This window comes from Balaenoptera physalus (assembly GCF_965194825.1).
Source record: "Balaenoptera physalus genome assembly, chromosome: 7".
Taxonomy (NCBI): Eukaryota; Metazoa; Chordata; class Mammalia; order Artiodactyla; family Balaenopteridae; genus Balaenoptera; species Balaenoptera physalus.
This window is the reverse complement of record NC_138886.1, coordinates 111428914-111456222: the sequence shown is the minus strand read 5'-3', so window position 1 is coordinate 111456222 and position 27309 is coordinate 111428914. Positions and strand designations below refer to the sequence as shown.

The 27309-nt window shown below is 45.3% G+C and overlaps 2 protein-coding genes and 2 long non-coding RNA genes across 4 annotated transcripts in view; 3 read left to right on the top strand and 1 right to left on the bottom strand.

Moving 5' to 3' along the window:
* The window catches only part of DPYSL2 (dihydropyrimidinase like 2), a 115685-nt gene extending 114573 nt beyond the window's left edge, over positions 1 to 1112 (bottom strand). Inside the window, exon 1 of the mRNA XM_082468894.1 lies at positions 695 to 1112. Coding sequence (XP_082325020.1) covers positions 695 to 1048 — 354 coding nt within the window. The 5' untranslated portion in view covers positions 1049 to 1112. The remainder of the gene's footprint in view (positions 1 to 694) is intronic.
* Positions 1 to 27309, top strand: part of LOC309664125 — a 764383-nt gene that overhangs the window by 537169 nt on the left and 199905 nt on the right. The window lies entirely within an intron of this gene.
* LOC309664117 overlaps positions 1 to 27309 on the top strand; it is a 125926-nt gene that overhangs the window by 38015 nt on the left and 60602 nt on the right. The window lies entirely within an intron of this gene.
* PNMA2 (PNMA family member 2) lies at positions 1414 to 8439 on the top strand. The gene is made up of 3 exons (XM_082469060.1): positions 1414 to 1547; positions 4335 to 4468; positions 4751 to 8439. The coding sequence occupies exon 3, from the start codon at positions 5682 to 5684 to the stop codon at positions 6297 to 6299; it is 618 nt and encodes a 205-aa protein (XP_082325186.1). The 5' UTR covers positions 1414 to 1547; positions 4335 to 4468; positions 4751 to 5681; the 3' UTR covers positions 6300 to 8439.

Here is a 27309-nt window from a genome sequence, read left to right as displayed (position 1 = left end):
TCCTCGCGTGATTCCACTGCCTCTCGGGTTCTTCTCGCCGTGCGAACAGGAGTCAGGGTGCTGAGATAGATTCTCCCTTGCGGTCCGGGGAGGCGCTGACCATGGTCCTTGCCTACGAGCTTGGGCCGCGAGCGCGGAGGGCGCAGGAGGAGAAGCGCCGAGAAAGCTCGCAGGGCGCGGCGGGGAGCAGCCGTCGAGGCCCCCGCCCCTCCCGACCCCCGGGGAGCCCGCCGGCCTGTACGCGAACCCTCCACTGCACGCTCAGAGCTGCATCGAAAAAGGGTGGGGCAGCCAGCCGCAGCTGCAATTGGAAGCCGCCCGGGAGGATTTAAGAAGAATGGAACCGCGGCCCATCCCCTCCCCCCCCAACCATGAGACACCACCGCCCCCCACCCCCAGCCGGAGATAGGCCCATCCTTTACCCCCACCCCCTCCTTCCCAGGCCCAGGGAGGCGCGGGCAGCCTTTGTGGGCACACAGCCGCCCACCAGCGAGCCCGAGCCCCTCGGCATCCTGCACGCAGGGCCGGGTAGGGTGGGGTGCGTATGCACATGCAGGGAAGCAATACTCGAGGCGGGGCAGGACGGTGGGCACGCTGGGATCCTCGGTTCTCCACCGAACTGGAAGGGGGCGAGGGAGGGGCCATCCCCACGCCCCATCCTCTGTCTCAAACACCGCCTCCCACCCGTACCAACCTGGTCATTGATGTTCTGCAGGGCTTCCTTGCCCGAGGCCCGCCGGATCTCCACCTTCCGGCCCGATTCAACAGATGGCTCCCCGCCGGCGCGCCGGCCCTGCCGGGAGTACGGCGGCTGCGGGTCCGGGCCCAAGTGGGCGACGTCCCGCTGCTGAGCCACCACCTGCCCCGAGCCCCGGCCCACCGACAGCGAGTCGAAGTCGATGGTCTTGTTCTCCGAGGACCCTTCCACCGGGCAGAACATGCCACAGAATTTCTGCCGAGGCTTGGGGCTGCCTGAGCCCAGGTTTTTAAAAAAGGCAGGGACCTCTTCGTCCTCTGCCGCCTTCCCGGATTGCTTCCTCTCGGCCATGGCGTGGGGAGGCTTGGGGAGGGTCCTCTCCGTCCGTCAGTCCGTCTGCCGGTCCCTAAGTCTGCCTGTCTCTATGCACCAAGCCCCCGGCTGCTGCCGCGGCTGCCGCTCTCTGCCTCCCGCAAGGTGTACAGAAAGGAAGGAGGGCTGGCGAGCGAGCGACCCACCCCTCCCGGTCCCTCCTCCTGACCCCGCTTTCTCCCCTCCCTGCCCACGCCCCCCGCCGCCGCCGCGCGAGCTCTGGCGAGCAGCAAAGTTGGGTCTGGGAGGGTGGCCGCTGCGGCAGCGAGACTGGAGAGGCTGCCAGCTCCCGGCAGCTGCGGGAGGAGGGAGGCGCGGGCGGCGCGGGGGCGGGGCGGGGCTCCGGGGAGGGGAGCGCAGAGGCGGGGAGGCGGGGAGGGCCGCGCAGCCCAGAGCCCCGCGCTCCGGAAGTGAAGCTGCCAGACCACCGGCTAATGGATGCGGAACTGAGGGCCCGCTGACCGCTCTCGGCGCCAGGGTGAGTATGGGGCAGGGCACGCGGGGGCGAAGATCGTGGGGCGCAGTGCCTGGCCCCCGCGCCCCGCTCCCAGACCAGCCTGGCCCAGGCGCCTCTCCCCCACCGCACTGCGGAGGTGGGCCAGCGATGAGGGCTCACCGTGGGGAGCGCTCCCTCCCTCTTACCCGGGGTGTGAGCTGATGGATGGGGAAAGGGGCACGCAGTGGCAGGCGCCAGGACACCGGCGTGGGGGGCAGAGGAAGGAGCGGTGCTGAAGGTGGGGAAGGGATGGCGCAGGCCGCGCGGAAACCTGGGGACCATACGAGGCGCGGACACCAAAGCTTCAGTCTAACCACGGGCCTTGGTGGGCTGCTGGGAGCAGAGATTGAAACAAGATCCTCACTTAACTGCACCCACTGTAGTAGGGGGGCGCGCAGCATGGTGGGGAGAGACACAGGGACGTAGCAAATACGGAAGGGGTGGGTATGGAGAGAGACACCTAGGTCTGCGGTCTGTGCGAGTGTAGCAAAGCGTGCAGTCTGCAAATTCCAGCCCAGCACGGCCCCTTAGGTGTATAGTGAGGTAGGACGCAGGCCCGCTATATTGCCCGAGGGCGCTGTGTACCGTAATTGTGCCAGTGCGCCAAGCAGGGCCCAGCAGAATGTCTTCCTTTGGTATCTTCCGACCCGCTCCCCCGCCAAAGAAGGGGGAAAGATACACACTGAAGCCCACTCCCCAAATCTCCAGCCCTTCTCGACGCCCGGGGCGCCCCACCTCGTTCCACCGCCGTTGTGGAGGACTGCGCCAGAGCCGCGGGGTTTCCTACGTTGCCATAAGCCAAGCGCCTGGGGCGTTAGTGCGCGTGCGTCCAGGGCTGGGTAAGGAGATGGGGTGATGATTGCCTTGAATTGTGAGAGGCCGAGCAGGGGAACGATGTATGGGGACTTGGTGTGTCTGCGCGAGTAGATCGGCCACAGCCACCGGGTTGGTGGCATCAGAAGGCATCTTGATGTATGACAGTAACACGGCCTCTGAAGGTCCATTGCTGAGGGTCCATTGCTTACTCTTATCCCCGTGTTTTGTCCACGTCTCAGTCCCTATCCTGGGTGGATTACAGCCCCGCCCCTCTCTCCACAGTGGCAAAACCCTGCAGAAATGATGCGCATCCCTTGGCTGGCTCGAATAGGAGCTCTGGGCATGCTCAGTAACCAGGGCGGGTTTGGGCTGGGAAACTGTTGACCGCAGGAGCGTCGCGCCGGGCAGAGCAACCAAATATTCTGTCCCATTGTCCGCCCTTGCCCCTGGCAGGATTAAATGCGGATACCCTGCCCTCCTCCACAATTGTGAGGGATAGTTGGGCGAATGGAGTTAAATTTGGAGGACAACCAATCCCAGCTTGAAGATAAGCCCACCATGATAAGTGGGCAGGAGTCTACGGATACGAAGGAGAGAGGAATGTCCGCATGCAGGGGGATGAGGGAACCAAAGGCAGGCACTGGGACTTAGCACCAGATGTGCTTTACATTTGAATAAAGGGCTCCCACACGAATTATATCATTTCCTACTCCCAGCATCCCCCTGGCATGAGTGCTTCCTTATAACCACTTTCAAGGGTTCCAGGGTAGGAAACAGATTTAGATGCTTTGTCCAAGGTAACTATCTAGTTAAATGATCCAACAATTCCAGTGGGGTCTTCCACCTGAAAGTCTGGTTCCTTTTCCAACTTATCCTATCTTTATGTGAGAAAAGACAAGATTTTCTCGTTTTTTTCCCCATATCCAAATATTTCCAATCCTGGCCTTATTGTGTATCAGGGACGTTTCGCTTGCCGTCTTTTTATTTGAAGGTTGCATTGCAGGTAGAGATTGCCTGGAGGAAGAAGCCACCCAAAGGTAGCCTAACTTCAGCGTGACAGTTATGTAGACCTTGGAGATGTTTCTTCCTGGGTATCTGATGCCTTATGACATCTCACGTTTCCCCTAAATATTATAACGGAGAGGAAGGTCACTCCCATAACTTAGAAGAGGACGGTGAGGCATGGAGGGAGGTGTCACTGGACTCAGATCCCTGGAGCTGCTGGGCGAGGACGCGATCCAGCATTTTGCCCTCCCCGCCCTCTGGCACGCACCCTCCTTTCAACCTTCCAGAAGGACTTGGGAAATGTGCCTGCAGCAGCTACCGCTGTAGCTGCAGGTTGGTGTCTGTCGCATATGGACCCCATTTGAACTGATGGAGATTTTTAGGGGAAGAATGGTCATAGCCCTTTAACACACACTCCACGACAGCAACGGGAGATAGACGCTCTTCCCTTTTTACATTACCCAGTCTTCACCGGCTCGACACAGACTTGCCTCCTCTTTTTTTCTTTGTCCTCAAATGACCCATTCAAGTTCAGATGCTATGAAGAAAGCATCATGTTACTAACTTAACATTTATAGCAAAAGAAACCCCTAGTTATGCATTTGCAAAGCATAGCCAGGCATAACCAAAGAGAATTAATTCATAACTCCAAGTTTATTTGGCTCTGAGATTTTTTAAATTGTTAAACCTGTATTAAATTGTTGTATCTATGTTATTATATTAAAGTATATTATATAAGTTATATTGCTAAACCTATATTAAATTGATTTTAAAAGTTTGAGTGTTTCCTAATCGGATTTTTTAATCAAAGAAATGAATCAACTCAATATTGTTTAGTAGATTTAATTAAACTGTAAAGGATTGTCATGTTTTTGAATAAGTGCATTAACAGTCTTCACATCGGATATTATCGAGTCTTAAAAGTACACTATTATTATATTTATACAGGGCAGCTTGGCTTGGCTGGAGCTGAGAGACACCCAGACACGCCATTGTGCAGCGTTGGGTGACATCTTCCTGTGCTAGAAGCAGAATACATAAGCTCCGTGGCTGTCATGGAACGTTTTGGAATGCATACACAGGTATCTAGTCATGTCTCCTGATTTCATTCTTCACGCGGGAAAGATCGTGGTCCTGTCCACAACTGGGGCTCCATTAATTGGCACGCCTGATGAGCATACGGTGGGGAAGCCCGATTGCAGGAGGGTCCCCAAGAGAACGAAAAAGTCACTGTAAGCAAAGAAGACTCAAATACCATGTGAGGCAGAATCCCTGGTCCACCCCCCACTTCCATCCCTAACCAGGTACTGATGCTTCCCGGGACGGAGAGGGCTGTGTGCTAAAACTGAGCCTTGTTTCCCTAGGAGCCCAAGCCACTCTGCTGGGAGACTTCCCTCCAGGAGTTCTGGGCGCAGGAGTGAAGGCGACTCCCCACTGGCTAGAGAGAGGTGAGGCGGCAGAGACCCCGAGGGCAGTGAAAGCAGCTCTTGCACACGCTTCCGATGGGGCAGCCCCACCACGTGGCTGCGTGAGAGAAACAGCAGCCGCTGGGCTGCAGAGCCACGGGCCATGGTCCTATCATAACTGAGATACTAACCACCCACCTTGGGTCAGGTCCCGAGACCTCACGGAAAGTGCCGAGCTCTTGCCACTGAGCAGTGAGGGTTATTGGTACAGAAAACTAGGACCTAGGACCCGTTCACTGGTGGGTTATAAGTTTAGAAGTTCATCCAGGATATTCTCAATCCTAAGGCAACGCCCATCTACCCCACAAACTAATCGGTCGCCATAGAGTTCAAGCGAGTCAATATCTGGGGCAATGGCGCTGGCCCTGTTGGAGGAGTGGTGTAGGATCATGAGTGTGGATGATCAGAAATCACTGATGGTCATGGGGATACCAGTGGGCTGCAATGAAGCCGAGATTCAGGAGGTCCTCCAGGAGACTTTAAAGTCTCTGGGCAGGTATAGAGTGCTTGGCAAAATATTCAGGAAGCAGGAGAATGCCAATGCTGTGTTGGTAGAGCTTCTGGAGGACGCCGACATCTCCGTGATCCCCAGCGAGGTTCAGGGAAAGGGGGGTATCTGGAAAGTGATCTTTAAGACCCCTAACCAGGACACTGAATTTCTTGAAAGATTGAACCTCTTTCTAGAGAAAGAGGGGCAGACGGTCTCGGGAATGTTCCGAGCGCTTGGGCATGAGGGAGTGTCTCCAGTGGCCGTGCCCTGTGTCTCACCAGAGTTACTGGCCCATCTGCTGGGACAGGCAATAGCACACGCCCCTCAGCCTTGCTCCCCATGAGGTACCGGAAACTGAGAGTGTTCTCAGGGAGCGCTGTGCCCGCCCCAGAGGAAGAGCCCTTTGAAATCTGGTTGGAACAGGCCACCGAGATAGTCAAAGAGTGGCCGGTAGCAGAGGCAGAAAAGAAAAGATGGTTGATGGAAAGCCTTCGTGGCCCTGCCCTGGACCTCATGCACATACTCCAGGCAGACAATCCGTCCATAAGTGTGGAAGAGTGTTTGGAAGCATTTAAGCAAGTGTTTAGAAGCCTGGAGAGTCGTAGGACCTCCCAGGTGAAATACCTGAAGACCTATCAGGAGGAAGGAGAGAAAGTCTCGGCGTACGTGTTACGGCTAGAAACCCTGCTGCGGAGAGCTGTGGAGAAGCGGGCCATCCCGAGGAACATCGCGGACCAGGTCCGCTTGGAGCAGGTCATGGCCGGGGCGAGCCTCAGTGAGATCCTCTGGTGTAGGCTTAGGGAGCTGAGAGACCAGGGGCCTCCTCCCAGCTTCCTGGACTTAATGAAGGTAATCCGCGAAGAAGAGGAGGAAGAGGCCTCTTTTGAAAATGAGAATACTGAAGAGCCGGAAGATGGGGATGGCTATGGCCACTGGGATAACGAGGCCAATGACTAAAACCCAACCCACAGGGGGACCCACAGCCGGCAGGGGGAGAGACAGCCGTTTTACCAGGCCAGGACCTTTTCAGTCTTTTTTTTTTCTCTAATTTACACAGTTGAAATCAAGGCATTCAAGCCCGGTCTTGATTCTTCTTTCTAAGAAAAAAAATATCTGAGAGTTTTTTGGACCCTACATAGATTATTAATAAACAAAAAATTAAATTCCAAATACTAGATAGTACGCCTAAAGGAATCTGAACCGGGTTTCCTTTAAATACCTCCCAATAGACCAAAAGAAAGAAATGATGTGAGAAAAAAAAAAAATCTTTTGTCATCTATGTAAAAATCCAAGCTCTTTGAATTATCAAGTGTTTTCCTTTCTCATATCAGCAAGAGTACCGAGTACACATCTCTGAGTACCAAGCCATGTGAGGCAGTGTTCAAAGAGCTAACGGTCATAAACCCACCGGCCTGGCCCTGCTCTCAGGGAGGACATAGCCTCCGAGTGTGAAAAGCTAAATAACCTTACGTGTAAACAAGTTCATGACTCCAATAGAAGCCAAGAGAAATGTCGTTGGCAAATGAGCACGACATCTCTATCTTAGGTTTCTCTCTTTTCTTACCTGGGACGCACTTCCCGCTTCTCTGCTGGGTGTCAGATAGATGGTTCCAGGCAGTGTGTTGGGCCCTGAGGACACAGAGGTCCACAGTGTGAGGGACATCCTCAAGAAAGGGTAGACATCACAGGAGGGCCTGACGGAGCATGGGGCTGTGCAGGCCACGTTGGATTCGGGCCAGCCTGGATAGAGAGAAGGATTTTTAGTGGCAACAAAGGGCAAAGAGGAGAGGAAGAGAGCTCACAGTTACTGAGGACCTGCTCTGTTCCGGGCACTTTATATGTGTGTCATTTTATGTGTACAGCACCCCCAATGTGGTATAATTATGCTCATTTTAAAAGAGAAGGGAAAAAAAACTCAGGTGGGTTACATGGTCTGCTCAACATCAAAATGCTAACAGGTGGCAGAGCCCGGACGGAAGTCCAGACCTCTCTGACACTGGCTAATCCTCTCTCCACCGTGATCGTGGTTTTCAGATTGTGCTTTGTAGTTCTGCAGGGATTTTTCGGCAGTTCCATCTTGAAAATGTATGTTAAACTCTTTAAATCTCTAATAAATAACAGATAGACACAAGCGTGTTGATATCCGAATTTTAACACACTGGCATTTACCAACAGGCTCGCTTTTGTTTTCAGATTGACTCATTTTGTACAGACCTTGGAAGAAAGGTTCCCTTGAGATATGTGAGCACACATGCAAGCTTATTTTAATTCTTCATAGATTAAGGAAGCCATAGCACGTCAGAGGTGTTTAAATCAGGCCCGTGCATGTCCTGTGACGTCAAGTGTGCTTCAAGCATAAATGAGCATCATTCAGTTAAATGCTAGGCAAGGCTCCAACACAACTGATGTATAGCATCATGGTAGCTTTGTATGTACAATAAACAAGTGGCTTAACTTCTTGAAATATCAGTTTCCTCATCAGAAAAATGGAAGGACAATAGAATAGGGTTGTTGCTAAGATCAAATGACATAATGCCTTTTAAGCACTTAGTGTGATGTCTGGAACATAGAAAGCCCTCAATACATTGAGACTCTTTTTATTATTTTCACAATGCTTATTGTCCGGTCAATGCATGCTCTCTTCCTTTTCTAACAGTCCTGCAGTAACAAGTAAATATGTAATCTGCCTGTGAGGTTGTGACAACATTGCATTAGACACCATTTTGGCTCTTGTGGTAAGTTTGAGTGCTTGTTGTCTGTTATCTTTGTGATAAATTTTCCAGCCATTGTTGACTATTGTTAGTGATTATAAGAAATAACTTCTTCTTTCCGATCGTGAATAATTTTAACTGAAGAATATCCTGAGATTGTAAGAAAAACATTTTTTTTAAGAGGTACCATTTGTGATCATTTATCTAAGTTACATTTTTCAGTACTGTTCAACCAAAGTGATACAACTGTCATTCTATACACCCTGATTTCATGTGTTTTTTGTAGTCATGAAAATGGCCTTGTTGTTCTCATGTAGTCACAGTATGCAAAGTAAAGTGTTATAAATGTGAAGTTATAAAATAAATACATGCTGGCAAAATTCTGAGTTTTTTCTGCTTCATGTGTTGTGGTTCTGTATAAACTATGCTTGTAGAAGGGATTTCATTACTAAAAAAAAAAAAAAAAAATTGAGAGGTAAGATTAAAATATCAAGCTAAAACCAAAAGCTCTTGAACTCTTCTAGAAAAGAAAACCTGAGAGCAAAATGCTGGAATGGGAATACTTGGGCTTTGTCTCCAAGGATGAGAGAGAGCTCAGTCCACCCGTCATTGATTTCCCCTTTAAAATACAAGAAACGACAGATGGAGGCCAGTTCCCTTGGAGACCTCCAACTCATTTGCTTAGGCAAGTAACCGTACAGATACGTTCACCAGCCCCTATTCTGCTAAGGGTGAAATGACCTAAAGGTGAAATATTGCATTTCTTGGATGAAATCATTTTTCACTATATAGATGTAGAGAGGGGATAAAATTTCTCTTGCCTCTGGCCCTCGAAATTTCTCTTCCTCTTTTCTACAGCGCGATGAGGGAGCATTCCTCAAAGGCTGTACACAGTGCAGATTGACCCATTGTAAGACGGGTGTCTGCAGGAATACCCAACAGTCTCTCCCAATCACTTGAGCAAAACCTTCCGGGAGATCAGTCTCACCTTGTACTTAATCTGTCTCCGGTCCTGACCCTGGAGACCGAGGCTTCCAAGATTACATAACCCATGGCTGAAGTTAACTTTTCACCAGGGGCCACCCACCTCTTCAGGCCGTAGGTGTCACCTGACATCTCCACGTGTGCCAGGCAGCCCTGCCAAGCCTCTCCTTCCGTTGCCTTCTGCTGTTCATCCTAAACCCAAGACTCTCTGGTCATCTGTTCCCATCTTTACTCTCATGTCCATACTACACTAATGCCTCCTCCCAACTGTTGATCTTTAAGACCCTCCGACATGCCTACTGGATATTCCACGAGGTCCTAAACAAACTAGCCTATATCATCAAAGTCCTTGCAGAATACCCTGTCACCATATTCCTTAATTGAACTCTGGTCCTCCTGGTGGTCTGTTGCCCTCAAGTCCCTTGAGCGGAAGCTGCTCAGTGTCCCTCACCTCAGGAGAGATTGGAGAGCGGTGACAGCCTCGCTTTCATTCACCGCCATCACTTCCCCACTTGCAAACACCTTTGCTCCCTCCTGGCGTGTCCTCACTCACTCTGCTGCACCACCCACTGGGGCTCGATCCTGACAAGCCTGGACAGAGCATTGGCAAAGAAGCTAATGTTCTCGGGGTGGGGGGATGCGGCATTTAGGATGGAATCTGGCTGGGTGTTATCACAAGCAATAGGAAGAAAAAGCTAATGAATACAAACCGTGTCCAAGGGAGACCTACAAGTAAGACTGGAAAAGCAGAGTTTTTAAGCTAGAGCGTTGGAAGGTAGAGTTTTTAAGCTAGAGCGTTGGAAGGTAGAGTTTTTAAGCTAGAGCGTTGGAAGGTAGAGTTTTTAAGCTAGAGCGTTGGAAGGTAGAGTTTTGAAGGAGTGGAACCGGAGACGAAACATACAAGTGCAGTAAGAGGGTCTGAGACAAGTATTGTCAAACTCACTCGGGGTGTGTTTTGTCGTAGTTGTCTGACCAGCATAATCTTTGGACGGTCTAAAGGCCCAGGATCAGGGCAGACATCTCTCCCATCCCCCACCTGTCTGGGTGGACCAGGATCTCCTTGAGTTTGCCCAGGGAAGACTTAACACTCATCCAGAAGCTCTCTTGGGGTGGAAGATGGTGTCCAACAATGGGCTTCTCCGAAGCTAGCCTTCTCACTCTAGCAGGCCCTGGAGTTGTCCCTGGTCCAGACCTCCGTTACCCAACTCTCTGCAGTGCCAAAGTGGTCCTTGACATCCCAAATGGACATTTTCTTAAAAACCAGAGTAACTCCAGAAGTGTATGCCAAAGTCAATTCTATCATAAGAGAAAAAAAACCAGTGTAGGATTTCAGTGTCTCTTTCAGGCCACCAGCTGGAGCTGCCCATTAATTGTCTGGGCTGCTTTAAGCGGCAGCTGAGACTTCCCCATCTGCCCACACCCTGCCCCTGCCCCCTTGAAGGGAAAAGTTCCCAGAGGGAGGAGTTACCCAGACTGCACCGTGGTGCTCAGGCTGGGAGCCACTGCAGGATGTCCCCAGGGAAGGGCTGGGAAGCTCACCCCCATCCCATCCTGTCTCAGACCTGCCCCTGCTCTGCAGGCCTAAAGGCAGCCCCACTGAGGGCCTCTCCTGGCTTCTTGGCTCAACAGCTTTGCCAACAAACTCAATTACTAAAAATGAAGCTTTCTTGAAATAACAAGCAATTGTCGCAAAAGGAAACTTTGTTTTTCCAGCTTCACTGAGGTATAATTGACAAAAGTTGTATATATTTAAGAAGTATAGTGTGATGTTTTGATGTAAGTATACATTGTGAAATGATCTCCACAATCAAGCTAATTCACACATCCATCACCTTGCATAGTTACCATTGTGTGCGTTGTAAGAACACTTAAGATATACTCTCTTAGTAAATTTCAAGTGCATACTGCAGTATTACTAACTATAGTCACCATGCTATACATTAGCTCTCCAGAATTTATTCAATCTGCATAAGTGAAAGTTTGTGCCCTTCGACCAACATGTTCCCATTTCCCCCACCTCCCAGCCCCTGGTCACCACCATTCTACTCTCTGCTTCTGTGAGTTTGACTTTTTTAGATTCTACATGTAAGTGAAATCATACAGTATTTGTCTTTCTGTGTCTGGCTTATTTCATTTAGGATAATGTCCTCAAGGTGCATCTATGTTGCCACAAATGGCAGGATTTCCTTCTACAAGAGTAAACTTTGTATTGTAAATGAACATATGTAAGACATTGGAAACTAGGTTGATAAAAAAGGGACACTGATTAAGAAAACATGATGACTAAATGTAATGTGGTATACTGGATGGGATCCTGGGACAGAAAACAAAATTTAGAGAATAACTGAGGAAATCTGAATGCTGTGTAGACTTTAGTTAACAATAATGTATCAATACTGGTTCATTTGTACATATTGTTCATAATAGAGGAAAGTGGGTGTGGGATATACAGGAACTCTGTGTACTATCTATCCAATAATTCTGTAAATCTAAAACTGTTTTAAATAAAAAACACATTAACAACAGCACCAAAAAAAAAAAAAAAAAAAGAAGGGACACTGAGTTCTGCTGACTGGCCAAAATAATGCATTCCCTGGTAATATCCCATACAAGGGTGTTAGCCTTTAATGACATTTCCTGAGCTTGGGGACCTGCTATTCCAAATAGTGGCTAGTGAGATGCAAACTGGTAAATATAGAATGGATAAACAACAAGGTCCTACTGTATAGCACAGGGAACTATATTCAATATCCTTTGGTAAACCATACTGGAAAAGAATATGAAAAAGGACATATATATGTGTATAACTGAGTCACTTTGCTGTATAGCAGTAATTAACACAACATTGTAAATCAACTATACTTCAATTAAAAAAAAATTACCCAACTAGTGGCTAATGAACATTTTTTTTTTTTTTTTTTTTAATGAACATTTTAAAGTTTCTAAGTAGAAAGCTGTTATATAGGCCTGAGGCAACTGTAAATGTCTAGGGCTGGGCGTGTTGCCATCTTGGGAAAGACATCTATCAACCAATCCAGAATTTCCAGGGCTGTTTCCAATTTCAAGGTGATTTATGGGTCTAAAACTAAGATAGTAATCCTTTGGACTCCCAAGCCCTGCCACTGGCCTGGGTTTATGGCTACAGTTGGCAATGTGGGGTGAGGACCCAGCCTGCAGAGGTTCCCCAGGCCATATTCAGGGCCTTGGATGGGCTTTTAGTTGATGACTAAGAGGGCAGCCTGGCAGGACCATAGAATTCCTAGGTCATATTCCTCCCCGGGACCCTAGATTTTATCAGCAGCTGAACTAGGGGGGAGCTAGTCCTCCTTGACCAGAGCCTGGCTGGTGGTTCTTTGATGCTTCAGAGCCCTCGGTGGCATGGACCTGAAATGTATTCCACCTGTGACGAGAATGGTTTTGGCTTAGGAATCCATCAAAGTTGTACTACAAGGGATAGGGTTTGGGCCCACGTGCCACCTCTGTTACCAGGTGGGCTGTGGTGTTTGCCAGGAGTGGGCAGGTTAACCTGAACTGAGCAATCTGTTTATGAAGTAGACAAAGTCCTCAGGGCACAGGGATGGGCCCTGATACATATTGAGAGATAAGAAGAGAGGCCGAGAGGGCTATTCGTGCCTCCTCCCCCGACCCCAACTCCTGACACTTCCAACCTACATACACCAGAAACAAACGACAGAGCAATGGAAATTAAAACCTAGAAACAGACAAGGAGTGAAACAAAATGTAAGTAAGGGAACAGACAACCCCAGACAAGTATGAAGAAAAACACATATAGGCACATCGTAGTCAAGCTGCTGTAACAAAAGATAAACTGCTGTAAACCAAGAAAATCTTGAAAGTGGCCAAAGGAAAATGGCATATTTCATAGAGAAAAGTAATCATGGGAATTACAGTCTTTCCTCAGTATCCTAGGGGCATTAGTTCCAGGACCAATCCACGATGCTCAAGTCCCTTATATGCACAGTAATTGCATATAACCTACACACATCCTCCCGTCTACTTTAAATCTTCTCTGAATTACCTATAAAACCTAATATAATATAAATGCTGTGTAAATAGTTTTGCTTTTTGGAACTACCTGGATTTTTTTTTTTTTTTGAATATTTCCAATCCGCCTTTGGCTGAATCCACGGATGCAGAACAGGCGGATGTGGAGGGCTAACTGTACTGCTGACTTCTCTTAAGAAAATATGAAGGCCAAAAGGGCAATAACATATTTAAACCACTGGATAAATAAACCTTGTTCAGCCAAGATTTAGTACAAATTTGTCTTTAAAATCATCTGAACCTAGAAATATTTGGAAGTGGTTGGCAGGTTATTGAACTATTTGGGTTTTCGGTCTTCTGAAGTCAATTTTAGTAGCTCAGATTTCTGATTTTTTTCCATTTTATCTAGTTTTTAAAAAAATGTATTGGCATAAATTTGTCGGTGTTCTATTCAGATGTTTTTAATTATTAATGCTTCTACAGTTATGGCTCCTTATTCTATTGTTTGTGTTTTTGCTCTTTATCTCTGGGTTAATATTCCTAGAAGTGTAGCTATTCCATCTATGTTTTTCAAAGAATCAGCTTTTGGACTTGTTCATCCTCTCCATCATTATTTTAGTAATTTTTGTTCTTTTTTTTATTATTTCTTTCATGATGTTTAGAATTAATATACCATTTCATTTCCAGCTACTTGAGGATTGTTTCTTCTTTTCTGTTTCATGATTTTTTTAAAAAAATGTATTTAAGCATAGAAATTTATAACCAAGTATCATTTTAATTACATCCCATAATTTTGTTATATAATACTTTAAATATTTTCATTTTTTTTTTTCATAAACCATGAATTAGTTTTTTGAGGGGTACAAAGTAGTTAAAGATGTTGTGATTTACAATAAATATGTATTTCAGTCTTCCAGCCATAGTTCCTAGCTCACAGCTCTCAAAACTCTTGCAATTTCCTGAGAAATAAGAGCAAGGGGAGCATCTTTTGTTATAATGTTTGTTCCTTTGTTCTCAGTTCCTGAAATGGCTTCAGAGCCATAAAGGTGAAATAGGTGTCTTGTTATTCACAAGCCCATTTTCACCAGAACTGGGTTTGTGTTAATGAGGTGACTTTTGGAAGTCCCCTAAAGATGGGGCACTGGTTGCCAGGGGGACCAATCATGAACAGAGGGTTGGAACTTTCAGCCCCACCCCCTGATTTCTGGGGAGGGAAGAAGGGCTAGAGGTTGACTCAATCACCAATGGTCAATAATTTAATCAATCATGCCTTTGTAATGAGGCCTCCATAAGACAACCAAAAAGGAGGGGTACTAGAAAGCTCCAGGTGGGTGAACCAGAATGCTTCCATGTGCCACCATGCTGGACCCCAGGGCTCCACAGAAGCTCCTTTATTCAGAACCTTGCCCCATGCATCTCTTCATCTGGCTGCTGATTCACATCCTTTAATTTCCTTTGTAATAAACTGGTAATCTGGTGAGTAAACAGGTTTCCTGAATTCTGTGATTCACTCTAGCAAATTAATAGAACCCAAAGGGGGATGTGGGAACTTCTGATTTATAGCCAGTTGTTCAGGAATATAGGTAACAACCTATAAGCCTTGAAAGCTATAAATTTCCTTTGTGAACTCCTTTACCTGCATACCACAAATTTTGATTTTTTTTTAATTGTTAGCCATTTCAAAACATTTCCTAATTTCTCTTACAATCTCTTTTCTGATTCTTGAATTATTTAGTACTATGTTGTCCAGTTTCCAATATGTGGGTTTTCAATCATCTTTTTGTTACTAACTTCTAATTTAATTCTTTTGTGGTAAGAGAATACACCCCGTGGTTTCAAAGGCTTGTGCTCTAACATATGGTCTATCTTGGTGAATGGTCAATGTGCACATGAGGATAATGTGGACTCTACTGTTGTAGGTTGAAAGTTTTAATTAAGTCAAGTTGGTTGAAAAAGTTGTACACTTTTTTTATTTCCTTGCTCATTTTCTGCCTACTTCTTTTGTGAATTACTGAGACAGGGCTGTTACAATATGCAACCATAATTGTGGATTTGTCTGCTTCTCTCTTTTGGTTCTTCCAAGTTTTGCTTCTTTTTTGCATATGGATATCCAACTGTTCCAGCACCATTTGTTGAAAACACTATCATTTCTCTACTGAATGGGTTTTGAATCTTTGTCAAGAATTAATTGACCATATATGTGGGCATCTGCTTCTGGACTCTATTCTGCCCCGTTGATCTATTTGTCTATCTTGGCACCAATACTGACCATCTTATTTACTCTAACACTATAATAAGTCTTGACATCAGGTAGTGTAAGTCCTCCAACTTTGTTCTTCTTTCTCAGAGTTATTCTGTTTGTGATCCTTTGCATTTCAATGTGAATTTTAGAACAAACTTCTGAATCTCTACCAAAAAAGCCTTCTGGAATTTTGTTGGAATTGCCTTTAATCTATGGATCAATTTGGGGATAACTAAAATTTTAACAATAGTCAATTTTCTGATCCATGAACATGGTATATCTCTCCATTTTATTAGGTCATGTTTAATTTTTATAGCAAAATTTTGTAGTTTTGAGTATTGGGATCTTACACACTTTTTGTCAATTATATTCCTAAGTATTTAATATTTAATGCTATTGTAAGTCATTTTGTCTTTTAATTTGTTTGTTGCTAGCATATAGAGCTACAATTAATTTTTATATATTGATATGTGTCCTGCAACCTTGCTAAACTCACTTATCAGTTCTAGTAACTTTTTTTTTATGTCATGGATTTTTTTGCATAAATGATTATGTCATCCGAGATTAAAACAGTTTTACTTCTCTCTTTCCAATCTAGATAACCATTTATTTTTTTCTTGACTTATGGAACCCACAGTACCATATTGAATAGAAGTGGTGAGAACAAACATCATTGTCTTGTTCCTGATCTTAAAGGGAAAGCATTCAATCTCTTACCATTAAGTTTGGTGTTAGCTGTAAATACGTTTTTTGTAGATATCTGCAATAGGTAGAATTTCTAAAATGCTCCCCCAAAATCTTCCCACTAATTCCTTGAAAGACTGAATATACAAAATGACAATGGGCAAACCATATAAAAAAACCTAGATCTCTGACTCACAACTTCTGCAGCAACCAGCCCCAAAGAGTCAGCACTTGGTCAGTAACTGCTAGCTTCCCTAATTTTTGCCTCCACTTCCAACTTAGGAACAAAAAGAGAAAGCCAGGGCTTCCCTAGTGGCGCACTGGTTAAGAATCTGCCTGCCAATGCAGGGGACACGGGTTCGAGCCCTGGTCCGGGAAAATCCCACATACCATGGAGCAACTAAGCCCGCGAGCCACAACTATCGAGCCCGTGTGCCACAACTACTGAAGCCCGCTCGCCTAGAGCCCGTGCTCCGCAAAAAGAGAAGTCACTGCAATGAGAAGCCCACGCACCACAACAAAGAGTAGTCCCTGCTCACTGCAACCAGAGAAAAGCCCGTGCGCAGCAACAAAGACCCAACACAGCCAGAAATAAAAAAATAATAAAACAAATAAATAAATTTTAAAAAATAATTTAAGGGCTTCCCTGGTGGCGCAGTGGTTGAGAATCTGCCTGCTAATGCAGGGGACACGGGTTCGAGCCCTGATCTGGGAAGATCCCACATGCCGCGGAGCAACTGGGCCCGTGAGCCACAACTACTGAGCCTGCGCGTCTGGAGCCTGTGCCCCGCAACGGGAGGGGCCGCGATAGTGAAAGGCCCGCGCACCGCGATGAAGAGCGGCCCCCGCACCGCGATGAAGAGTGGCCCCCACTTGCCGCAACTAGAGAAAGCCCTCACACGAAAACTAAGAGACCCAACACAGTCATAAATAAATAAATAAATAAATAAATAATAATAATAATAATAATTTAAAAAAAGAGAAGGCCAAATATGCTACCCTTAACAATCACATGGGATGTTCTGCTTACAAATAGCCCACCTCCACCTTCCATATGCCAAAAGCCTTCAGTAAGAGCATATGGTAAGCCTTCCCCTTTTCCCACTCCCCAGCCTGATTTTGAGTCTCTGCTAAATGCAAGTGATGGTGTCTTGCCTTTGTTCTTATATCAGTGATCTTCATTTATTCCCATGCCCTGGAATCTGCGAGCATGATGAGATCTCGCTCCTGTGATTATGTTATGTTATACGGTACAGTTGACATTAAGAGGGAAATTATCTGCGTGGGCCTTATCTAATCACATAAGCCCTTAAAATTAGAGAATTTTATGGGCCAAAGACCTTAACAGACACCTCACCAAAGAAGATATACAGCCAACAAATAAGCATATGAAAAGATGCTCCACATTATATGTCAATCAGGGAAATGCAAATTAAAACAAAAATAAGATACCACTACACACTTATTGGAATGGCCAAAATCCAGAACACTAGCAAACCAAATCTCACAAGGATGTGGAGCAACAGGAAGTGTCATTCATTGCTGGTGGGAATAAAAATGGTGCAGCCACTTTGGAAGACAGTTTGGCAGTTTCTCGCAAAACTAAACATACTCTTGGAAATTCCCGGGCAGTCCAGTGGTTAGGACTCAGTGCTCTCACTGCCGAGTCCTAACCAGGGCCCAGGTTCAATCCCTGGTTGAGGAACTAGGATCCCACAAGCTGAGTAGCTCGGCCAAAAAAAAAAAAAAAAACTAAATATACTCTTACCCTACCATCCAGCAGTCATGTTCCTTGGTATTTACCCAAAGGAGTTGAAAACTTATGCCCACAGCAAAACCTGCATGTGGTGTTTATAGTAGCTTTATTCATAGTTGACAAAACTTGGAAACTACCAAGTTGTCCTGCAATAGGTGAGTGGATAAGTAATCGTAGTACATCCAGACAGTGGAATGTTATTCAGCACTAACAAGAAATGAGCTATCAAACTGTGAAAAGACAAGGAGGAACCTTATATGCATATAACTAAGTGAAAGAAACCAATCTGAAAAGACTAGTTAACTGTATGATTCCAACTATATGACATCCTTGAGAAGGCAAAACTATGGAGACAGTGAAAAGATCAGCAGTTGCCAGGGGTTGAGGTGAGGGGTGGGATGAATAGGCAGAGCACAGAGGATTATTAGGATACGAAACGACTCTGTATGATACTATAATAATAGATCCCTTTCATTATACGTTTGCCTAAACCCACAGAATGTACAATACCAAGAATGAATGTAAGGTAAACAATGGACTTTGGACGTTGATGATGTGTCAAAGTAGATTTATCAATTGTAACAAATATAGGGGATGTTGATAATGGTAGGAGTTGTTGAGAGGGGATACTCTGGTAAGGAACGTTGATAATGGGCGGGGCTATGCATGGTGGGATAGGAGGAATATGGGAAATCTCTGTACCTTCCTCTCAGTTGTGCTGTGGAAAAAAAAAAATCGCTCTAAAAAAAATCTAAAAAAAAAATTAGAGGCCTTTCTCTGATTAATAAAAAGGGAAGTCAGGCAGATTCAAAGTGTAAGAACTTGACACATCATTGTTGCTTTGAATATGAAGGGGGCCATGTGAGAAGAAATGTGGGCCTCAGGGAGATGAGGGCAGAGCCTGGGTACCAGCCAGCAAGGAAACATAGACCTTAGACCTTCAACCTACAACCTAGAACCAGGTTCTGCCAGCAACTTGAATGAGCTAAAAAATAGATTCTTCCCCACGCCTCCAGGTGAGAGCCCAGGCAACACCAAAATGTGAGATCCTGTGCAGAGGGAGAAGTCCAGCGCATTCTGATTTCTGTGTTCAATGTTCTTTTATAAGATTTTTAAATGAGGGGGAAAAAAAGTCTTTTATATTTACTCACTCATTTAATATTTCTAGTACTCTTCATTTTTTTATGTACATTTGAGTTTCTATTTCATGTCATTTTCCTTCAGCCTGAGGAAACTCCTTTTACAATTTTTTGCAGTGCTAGTCTATTGGCAATGAATTATCTCAGCTTATTTTATCAAAAATGTCTTTATTTTACTCTACTTTTAAAAAATCTTTTCACTACATACAGAATTCTAGGTTAGCAGTTTGTTTGTTTTTTTAATTTCAGCACATTGGGTATCATTCCTTTAACTTCTGGCTTACACTGCTTCTGACAGAAATTCTGTAGTAAATCTCATTTTTGTTCTCTTGAATATGATGTGTCTTTTTTTCTCTAGTTTCTTTAAGATTTTCCTCTTTCTCACTGGTTTTCATCAGTTAGATTGTTATGTGCTTTGATGTGCTATCTATTTATTCTGCTTGGTATTCACTGAACTTGTTGAATATTGAGATTTATATTTTTCATCAAATTTGGAAAATTTTTTCCTATTTTTCCAAATTATTTTCTGATCCCTGTCTCTTTTGGGGAGACACATATGTTAGACTACATGATACTGTCACTGAGGCTCTCTTCCTTTTCATTTTCCTTCAGATCTTTTTCTCTCTGTGCTTCAGCTTAGAGAATTTCTATTACTACATCTCCAAGTTCATTAATTTTTCTCTTCTTTGTTGTCTAATATACAGCTAAGCCCATTTGGTGTATTTTTCACTGTAGACATTTTATTTTTTCAGCCCTAGATGTTCTGTTTGATTTCTTTTAATACCTTCAATTTCTCTCCTTATTGTCTTCAGGTTTTCCCTTAAATTTTTGAGCATGTTTTTGATGGCTCTTTTAAAGTTCTTTTCTATTAATTCCATCATCTCTGTCATGTCTGTGTCTGTTTATATTTTTCTCCTGGTTACGGGCATCTCCTGGTTATGCTTCAATGAAGGTCTAACTTTTAATGGATGCTGAATGTGATGGTTTTGTGATATGTCACCTTGGCTAGGCTGAACTACAGTCCCCAGAATTCCCTTTCTAGTATGTTTCCAGTTATGGTAGGGTACAAGGGATATTCTCTCATAGGAGTTGGAGCATGGAAGGGAAACTGCAGCTATTTTGTAATACACACACACACCCTTTCCCAGAGTTTCAATCAAACACAAATCCAGGTGCCGTTTTGAAGGAATTTTGCAGATGTAATTCAAGTCCATAATCAGTTGTCTGTAAGTTAATAAAATGGAGAGTATTCTAAGTGGGCCTAACTTAATAATTTGGAAGCCTTTAAGAGAGGGCTCTGTACATTTAGATATAAAGTCCCCTTGGAATTATTATATTATATATATATATATATATATATATATATATATATATATATATATATAGCTTTAATTATGCTGTGAGGCAGGGGTCAACTCAAAAATACTATTTTATTATTGCTCTACAGTGCCACCTTTGTCATAAATTATATAAATGCACCTGTTCTTAGCCCTCCACTTCCATTCTATCAGTCAATTTGTCTATGTTTATGTCAATACCATACAGTCTAAAAGTCTTATAGTAGAGTGAGAGTGAGTTCTATCACATCTATCTTCTTCAGCAGTGTCTTGGTTATTCTATCTATGAATTTCCATATAAATTTGAGAATCACCTTGCAAAAAAAAAAAAAAAAAAAAAAATGAGGCCTCGGGCCTCCGCTGAGCTCAGAGATTCCAAACAATGACTAGATCTGAAATTCTCTTCTTTCTTCTCCCCACCGTGCTTCCAGCCTACTGTGTTCTTCCCTGGCTGTCTGCCTGCCCTATGGACTTCAGGCTTGCTTAGCCAATTCCTACAATTGTGTAAGCCAGTTCCTCTAATAAATTCATGTCCTATATATATGACCCCTACTCATCCTGCTTCTCTGATTGAACCCTGACTACTTAACCCTTACACTGGTCATCGTGAATATTAGGTTGTTGAGTGTCTGGATTTTGTTCTCTTCCTTTAAAGGGTATAGAAGTTAGCTCTAGCAGACAGTTATTTCTGAAACAGCTTGCATCCTCTGATTGCATCATTTGGCTTGTTTTTAAGCTTTGCTAGGGGAAGTCAAATAGGGCTGATTTAGCCCTACTACTAATGTATGACCCTTCTGGAGTCTTTACTAAATGATCCAGGTGTTCAAAGGGGTTTCTCTCCTTTGGCTAGTCATAACTCAAACATCTCCAAGCCCTACATGAGCTCTGGGAATTGTTCCATTTGGGGAATTATAGTTTTCTTTGCCTGGTGATGTGGAGTTTTTTCCTATGTGGTCATAACTAAGTACTCAGCCAAAGATTCAAGGGGACCCCAGTGCTGACTTCTGGAGGGCTTTCTCTACATGGCTCCCTCCTCTCTGATACTCTGTCTGGCAAATTCCAGCTACTTTGGCCTCCCCTCAACTCACTGAGACCACTGGCTCTGCTTGGGTACCTCTTGTGCCATCATCAGGAAAGTGTCTCCAGGCAGAAAGCCAAAGCAATCTTAGGGCTCATCTCATTTGTTGCCTTTCTATTGGGAATCACAATTCTGCACTGCCCATTCCCTAATGTCTGAAAACATTTTTTTAATATAGTTTGTCTAATGAATTGGTGTTTACGGCAGGAAGGTAAGTCTGGTACTAGATATTCCATCATGGACAAAAGTGGAAACCCACCTCCTTGTCTGGAAGATGGAAAACACTTTCAGCGCATTCAATGCTGGTAGGAAAGAACCATTAGAGAGGAAGACGTTGAAGATAGAAAAGAGGGGGTGACTGATGGTCAAGGTCTCTGGAGAGCAGGGCTTTGTGCATACATGGCCTTGGGGAAGAGGAGAGAAGAGAGTTGGGGACCCTACAAAGAGAGACAGCAGCTGTTTGGGTTGATGTGCAGTCAGAGTGTTAAGGCTGGAATTGTCTTAAGGACTGTCTAGTCTAAAGCTCCATTGTACAAATGAAGAAACTTCAGCTACCGGGATTGTGACTTGCTCAAGGTTATAGTTTCTCTGAGTGGCAAAAGCAAATGCAGCCCCTCTATTTCTGTCTCTTCCAGGTTTTCTTCCTAACTTGCAGCTCTATTTCAGAATGCTTTGTAGATTCCTTTTCCTCCACCCACATCTTCCAGACTCCAAATCCTTATTGCTCTTATTTGTGCACCAAGCCAGAAGGAGGGGTGACTTCAGTTAGGCTTGAAGATGTGAGCTACTTCAGGATGGACAAATAAGGGAGAGAAGGATGATCGGAGTCTGGGCGAACAACCAAAGTAGAGTTACAAATGATGCATTCTTCTGGGAGCAGAGAGGAAACTGAGCCAGCTAGAGCAAAGAATTTTGTCTATGAAGGCTGAAAGTTAGGGTACCAGATTATGGAGAGCTTTGAACGCCAGGGGGAGGAATTAAGAATTATCTCTGCTTTCATTTATTCATTAATTTATTTTTTTTTAATGTATCAAATGCTTACTATGTGCAGTCTCTTTGCTTGGGACTCAGTTGAGAGCCATTGAGAATTTTAATGAAGGGAGTGAAAAGATGAAAGAGGCAAATACCAGGATGTACATGGACTAATACCAGGTCCTTTGAAACATAATAAGTAAATTCACACTTGAATGCTGAGCCTAAGAGACTTGTGCTTACTACCAAACGTAAAATAGATAGCTAGTGGGAAGCAACCGCATAGCACAGGGAGATCAGCTCCATGCTTTGTGACCACCTAGAGGGGTGGGATAGGGAGGGTGGGAGGGAGGGAGACTCAAGAGGGAAGAGATATGGGGACATATGTATATGTATAACTGATTCACTTTGTAATAAAGCAGAAACTGACGCTCCATTGTAAAGCAATTATACTCTAATAAAGATGTTTTTAAAAAAAAGAGAGACTGTGCTTACCTGAAAATATAGGTATTGTCTTTGTTTTCCTGACATGGGCGCACACACAGTTGGCTGTGTATTAAGTTCAGCGAATGGCAGAGTGGAAAACCCCAGAACTTGGATTCAGAAGACCTTGGTTTTGGTCCTGGTTCTCCTTCTGTGTCACTTCACTTTCTAAGCCTTTGTCTCCTCGTCTAAAAGAAAAAAGAAGAAAGAAAGAAAGAAAAGGAACAAAAGACCAGAGATTTCTCTTTTGATTTAAATCCTAAAGCTTCCTTCTCTTGGGCAGGATAAGATTCATTAACTTATTCAGGGATCTTTATTAAGTGCTTTCATGCTAAGCACAGTGGCCAGGATACAAATGGAAGAAGATAGCATCCCAACCTCAAAGCATCCCATTCCGGGATCTCATATACATTAAAATACTATAAATGTGCATGGATGGAGAAGCAAGGAGACAACTACTTAGGTCGCCCAGCCTCCCACACTGAATCACTTAGACCCGTCTGGCTTCCTTTGCTGTTAAGGGTGGACACTGGGCTTCCGTCAGTCACTTCACAGAGTATGGTATCCAGTGAGAGAAGAGACCTTCAGACACGTCAAGACACAAGTGTATCACAGGTCGCGTGGTGAGGGCAGTGAGCTTGCTGGAGCTCTTGGTGGAGCCCATCCCCCTCTGAAGGGAATGTAAAGCAGATAATTTTAGACTGACTTTCCTGAGTCCCAGTCTGACAAATGGAGCCTCTGCAGCCCAGGGGCAAGTCGTATTTGAGTGCTCGGGCTGCCACAACAAAACACGCAGACTGGAGGCTGGAAGTCCAAGATCACTGCGCAGGCAGGGTTGGTTTCTCCCGAGCCCTCTCTCCTTGGCTCACAGACGGCTGCCTTCTCACTAAGTCCTCACATGGCCTTTCCTCAGTGCTGGTGCGTCTCTGGTGTCTCTGCTGTGTCCAAATCTCCTCTTCCTATAAAGGCACCAGTCAGCTTGGATTAGGGCCCACACCAGCGGTCTCATTTTAACTTAATCACGACTCTCTAAAGGCCCTATCTCCAAAGTATACAGTCACATTCTGAAGTCCTGGAGGCTAGGACTTCAACATAGGAATTTGGGGGGACCACAAGTCAACTTACAACAGAAGTCAGGTCCGGGTCTCACTGCTTAGCACAGTGGGGATAGGGATGAGGGGCAAGGGCAGGGGCAGCTCTCCTCTGAGGCGAAAGCACTGCCCATGCGCCACGGCACCAAAGAACCAAAAAAAAAGGAAGCAAGCAGCTTCCGGGGCAGGCACAGTTGCACAGAATGTGCGAACATGGCCCTTTTCCAAAATTAGAGAACTCTGCTCAATTGTGTGGCTCTAAATAGTGCCTGTTGATGCTGCTGTCAGCTCTTTTCAGACCTCATCCTTGGCATCTTTTAACCCTTTGGTGAGCACCAGCGTGGCCCTGAGGACAGAGGCGTTGAGTTCTTCCCTCCTGGGCTGCGAGAGCCCTCTTGCCAGCCTGTGGGCTCCGTTCATCTGGATGTTCTCTCCTTCTCTGATCTCATTTTCAACGCTGGCCATTACTCCCAAGAAGAGAAAGGCGGGGGTCTGGCGCACCGAACAAGAAATTATTTCAAAGAAAGCCAGTTGCCATGGGAACCGGTCGTCAAATGCTTTTCTGCGCGGGAGGTGTCGAGCAGGGCCACAGATTTTCTTAAGCACTGCCTGCTTTTCTTTTTAATTTGTGACAAGAACAATGAATGATTGGAGAGGGCGATGGGCAGGAAAGCACTTGTCTGTCAGAAATTCATCCAGACAGTGAGCCAGGGGCTTTAGGTATGGCCTGTTCTAACGGAGCCTTCAAATTGCAGTGCTTAGGGACGGGGTGGGGGCCGTGGTGGAGACGGGATGAGGAAGCAGTGAGAAAGCCACCTTAGATGGATGAGAAAATGTTCCTAGAGGGACTTCCCTGGCGGTCCAGTGGTTAAGACTCTGCACTTCCAATGCAGGGGGCACCGGTTCCATCCCTGGTCTAATATACCACATGCCGCGTAGCGCGACCAAAAAATTAAAAAAAGGAAAAACAAAGAAAATGTTCCTAGAGCATTTACTCTGTGTTCAGCCTCAGGCTAGGTTCTGTCGGGGATGCTGAGGAAGTCAGATTAGTCTGTAGTTTTGGAGAGTCACAATCTCACTGGGGAAGTGGAACAAAGACCCACAGAAGAAGAGAAATGACAGAAGCCAATGTATGATATTGACATGTGTTTCCTCTGTAAAGATGCCCCATCTACACGTGCAGTTCTGCCTGGAGCGGATGCAGACTCTGAGAGTTGCATGGCTATGCACGACCCACATCCTTGAATGGCTGTTTCCCTTTGCTTGGGACCAAAGCTCCGGCCCAGCCGCTAGACAAGTGGTTAACTGACAGACACCTTTAAGTCCACCTCCGCTTCGGCGTCAAAGCCACCCTCTTCCTGGGGTGGCTTGGACAGTGACCGAGCATGACGCGGCACGAGTCCCCAGCCGTTCCCACCCATCACTCCTCTGCAGGCGTTTGCTCAGAGCTCCCATCAGGCTGCAGGGGACAGTTCTGTATCGTGGTCTGACTGAACCCACCCCTGCCCCATCCCGCTTCCTGCTTTTTCCTCTCACAGGTGTTACTCCTGATAAACTTTTTCACTCTTTTTTTTGGGGGGGGGGTATAGTTGCTTTACAATGTTGTGTTAGTTTCTACTGTACAGCAAAGTGAATCAGTTATACGTATACATATATCCCCTCTTTTTTGGATTTCCTTCCATTTAGGTCACCACAGAGCACTGAGTAGAGTTCCCTATACAGTAGGTTCTCACTAGATATCTATTTCATACCCAGGGGCAAATATATGTCAATCCCAATCTCCCAATTCATCCCTCTTCCCCATTGGTATCCACACGTTTGTTCTCTACATCTGTGTCTCTATTTCTGCTTTGCAAATAAGATCATCTATAGCATTTTTCTAGATTCCACATACATGCGTTAACGTATGATATATGTTTTTCTCTTTCTGACTTACTTCACTCTATATGACAGTCTCTAGGTCCATCCATGTCTCTGCAAATGACCCAGTTTCATTTTTTTTATGGCTGAGTAATATTCCATTGTATATATGTACCACATCTTCTTTATCCATTCCTCTGTCAATGGACATTTAGGTTGCTTCCATGTCCTGGCTATTGTAAATAGTGCTGCAATGAACATTGGGGTGCAGGTGTCTTTTTGAATTATGGTTTTCTCAGGGTGTATGCCCAGTAGTGGGATTGCACGATCATATGGTAGCTCTATTTTTAGTTTTTTAAGGAACCTCCATACTGTTCTCCACAGTGGCTGTATCAATTTACACTCCCACCAACAGTGCAAGAGGGTTCCCTTTTCTCCACACCCTCTCCAGCATTTATTGTTTGTAGATTATTTTATGATGGCCATTCTGACCGGTGTGAGTTGATACCTCATTGTCGTTTTGATTTGCATTTCTCTAATGATTAGTGATGTTGAGCATCTTTTCATGTGTTTGTTGGCCATCTGTTAAATTTTTTCACTTAACTCATCTCAGTGTCTGTTTCTCTCAGGACCCCAGCAGAGACAAATTTTCACCGGTCAGGAGGTGACTACTGGAATCTACAGTTAATCAGAGAATGTTGGTCATAAAGGTGGCCTTAGAAAGCTTTAGCGCAGATGTGCCTATCCTTTGGGGCTAAGGGATGCCTCCGAATCTGGAAAAAAAGCCTCTAGATAGAGTTTCCAGGAGCAGTGGAGGCAGCTAGCATCCAGGATGGACATGCCTCCTGGGTGCCTGAGCCCAGTGGCAGAGCGCAAGCTGGGTCCTTCTGACTGTGGTGTGATTTGTTTCCGGAAGCACAGCCTTGGCCTGGTTTGCCATCCTTTCTAGAGAGCCAATGACCTGCCCAACATCCTTTCCTCAATTACTTTTCTTCTTAAATTACCCAGAGACAATTTCATCTGCTCATCACTAAGAACCTGCTCTAATTCAGGAGCGAGGGGACATTGGATTACAGGAAGTGACTTTCCTCATGAGAGCGGAGGAAACATTGAATCTGAAAAGTCGCTGGAGATGAGGCAGGTCCCAAAGACAACGGCTAAAGTGCAACATTATTCATAAGGAAGTCTAATAATTCAGACGTTTGAAGCCAATCCCTGCTGAGCTTCTTTGAGGAAAGATGCATGTGGATGACCAGAGATGTGCATACGGTTCTCTGCCCCATCATCCCCAGCTCACTAAGCCCTCACCCACCTTGCCTTCTGGCTGCTGGGTACCTTCCTGCTTCAGTTAGAGCCTCCAGCGAACAAGGAAGAGTAAAGGTAGGTGTCACAGGTTAAATTGTGCCCCCCGCTGGCAAGATTCATATGTTGAAGTCTTAACGCCCCTGGACCTCAAGCAGTGACTTTATTTAGAAATAGGGTCACTGGAGATGTAATTAGTTAAGATGAGGTCGTACTGGAGTAGGGTGGGTCCCTCATTCAATATGACTGGTGTCCTTATATAAAGGGGAAATTTGGACACAGACGCGCACACAGGGAGATCGTCACGTGAAGATGAATGCAGA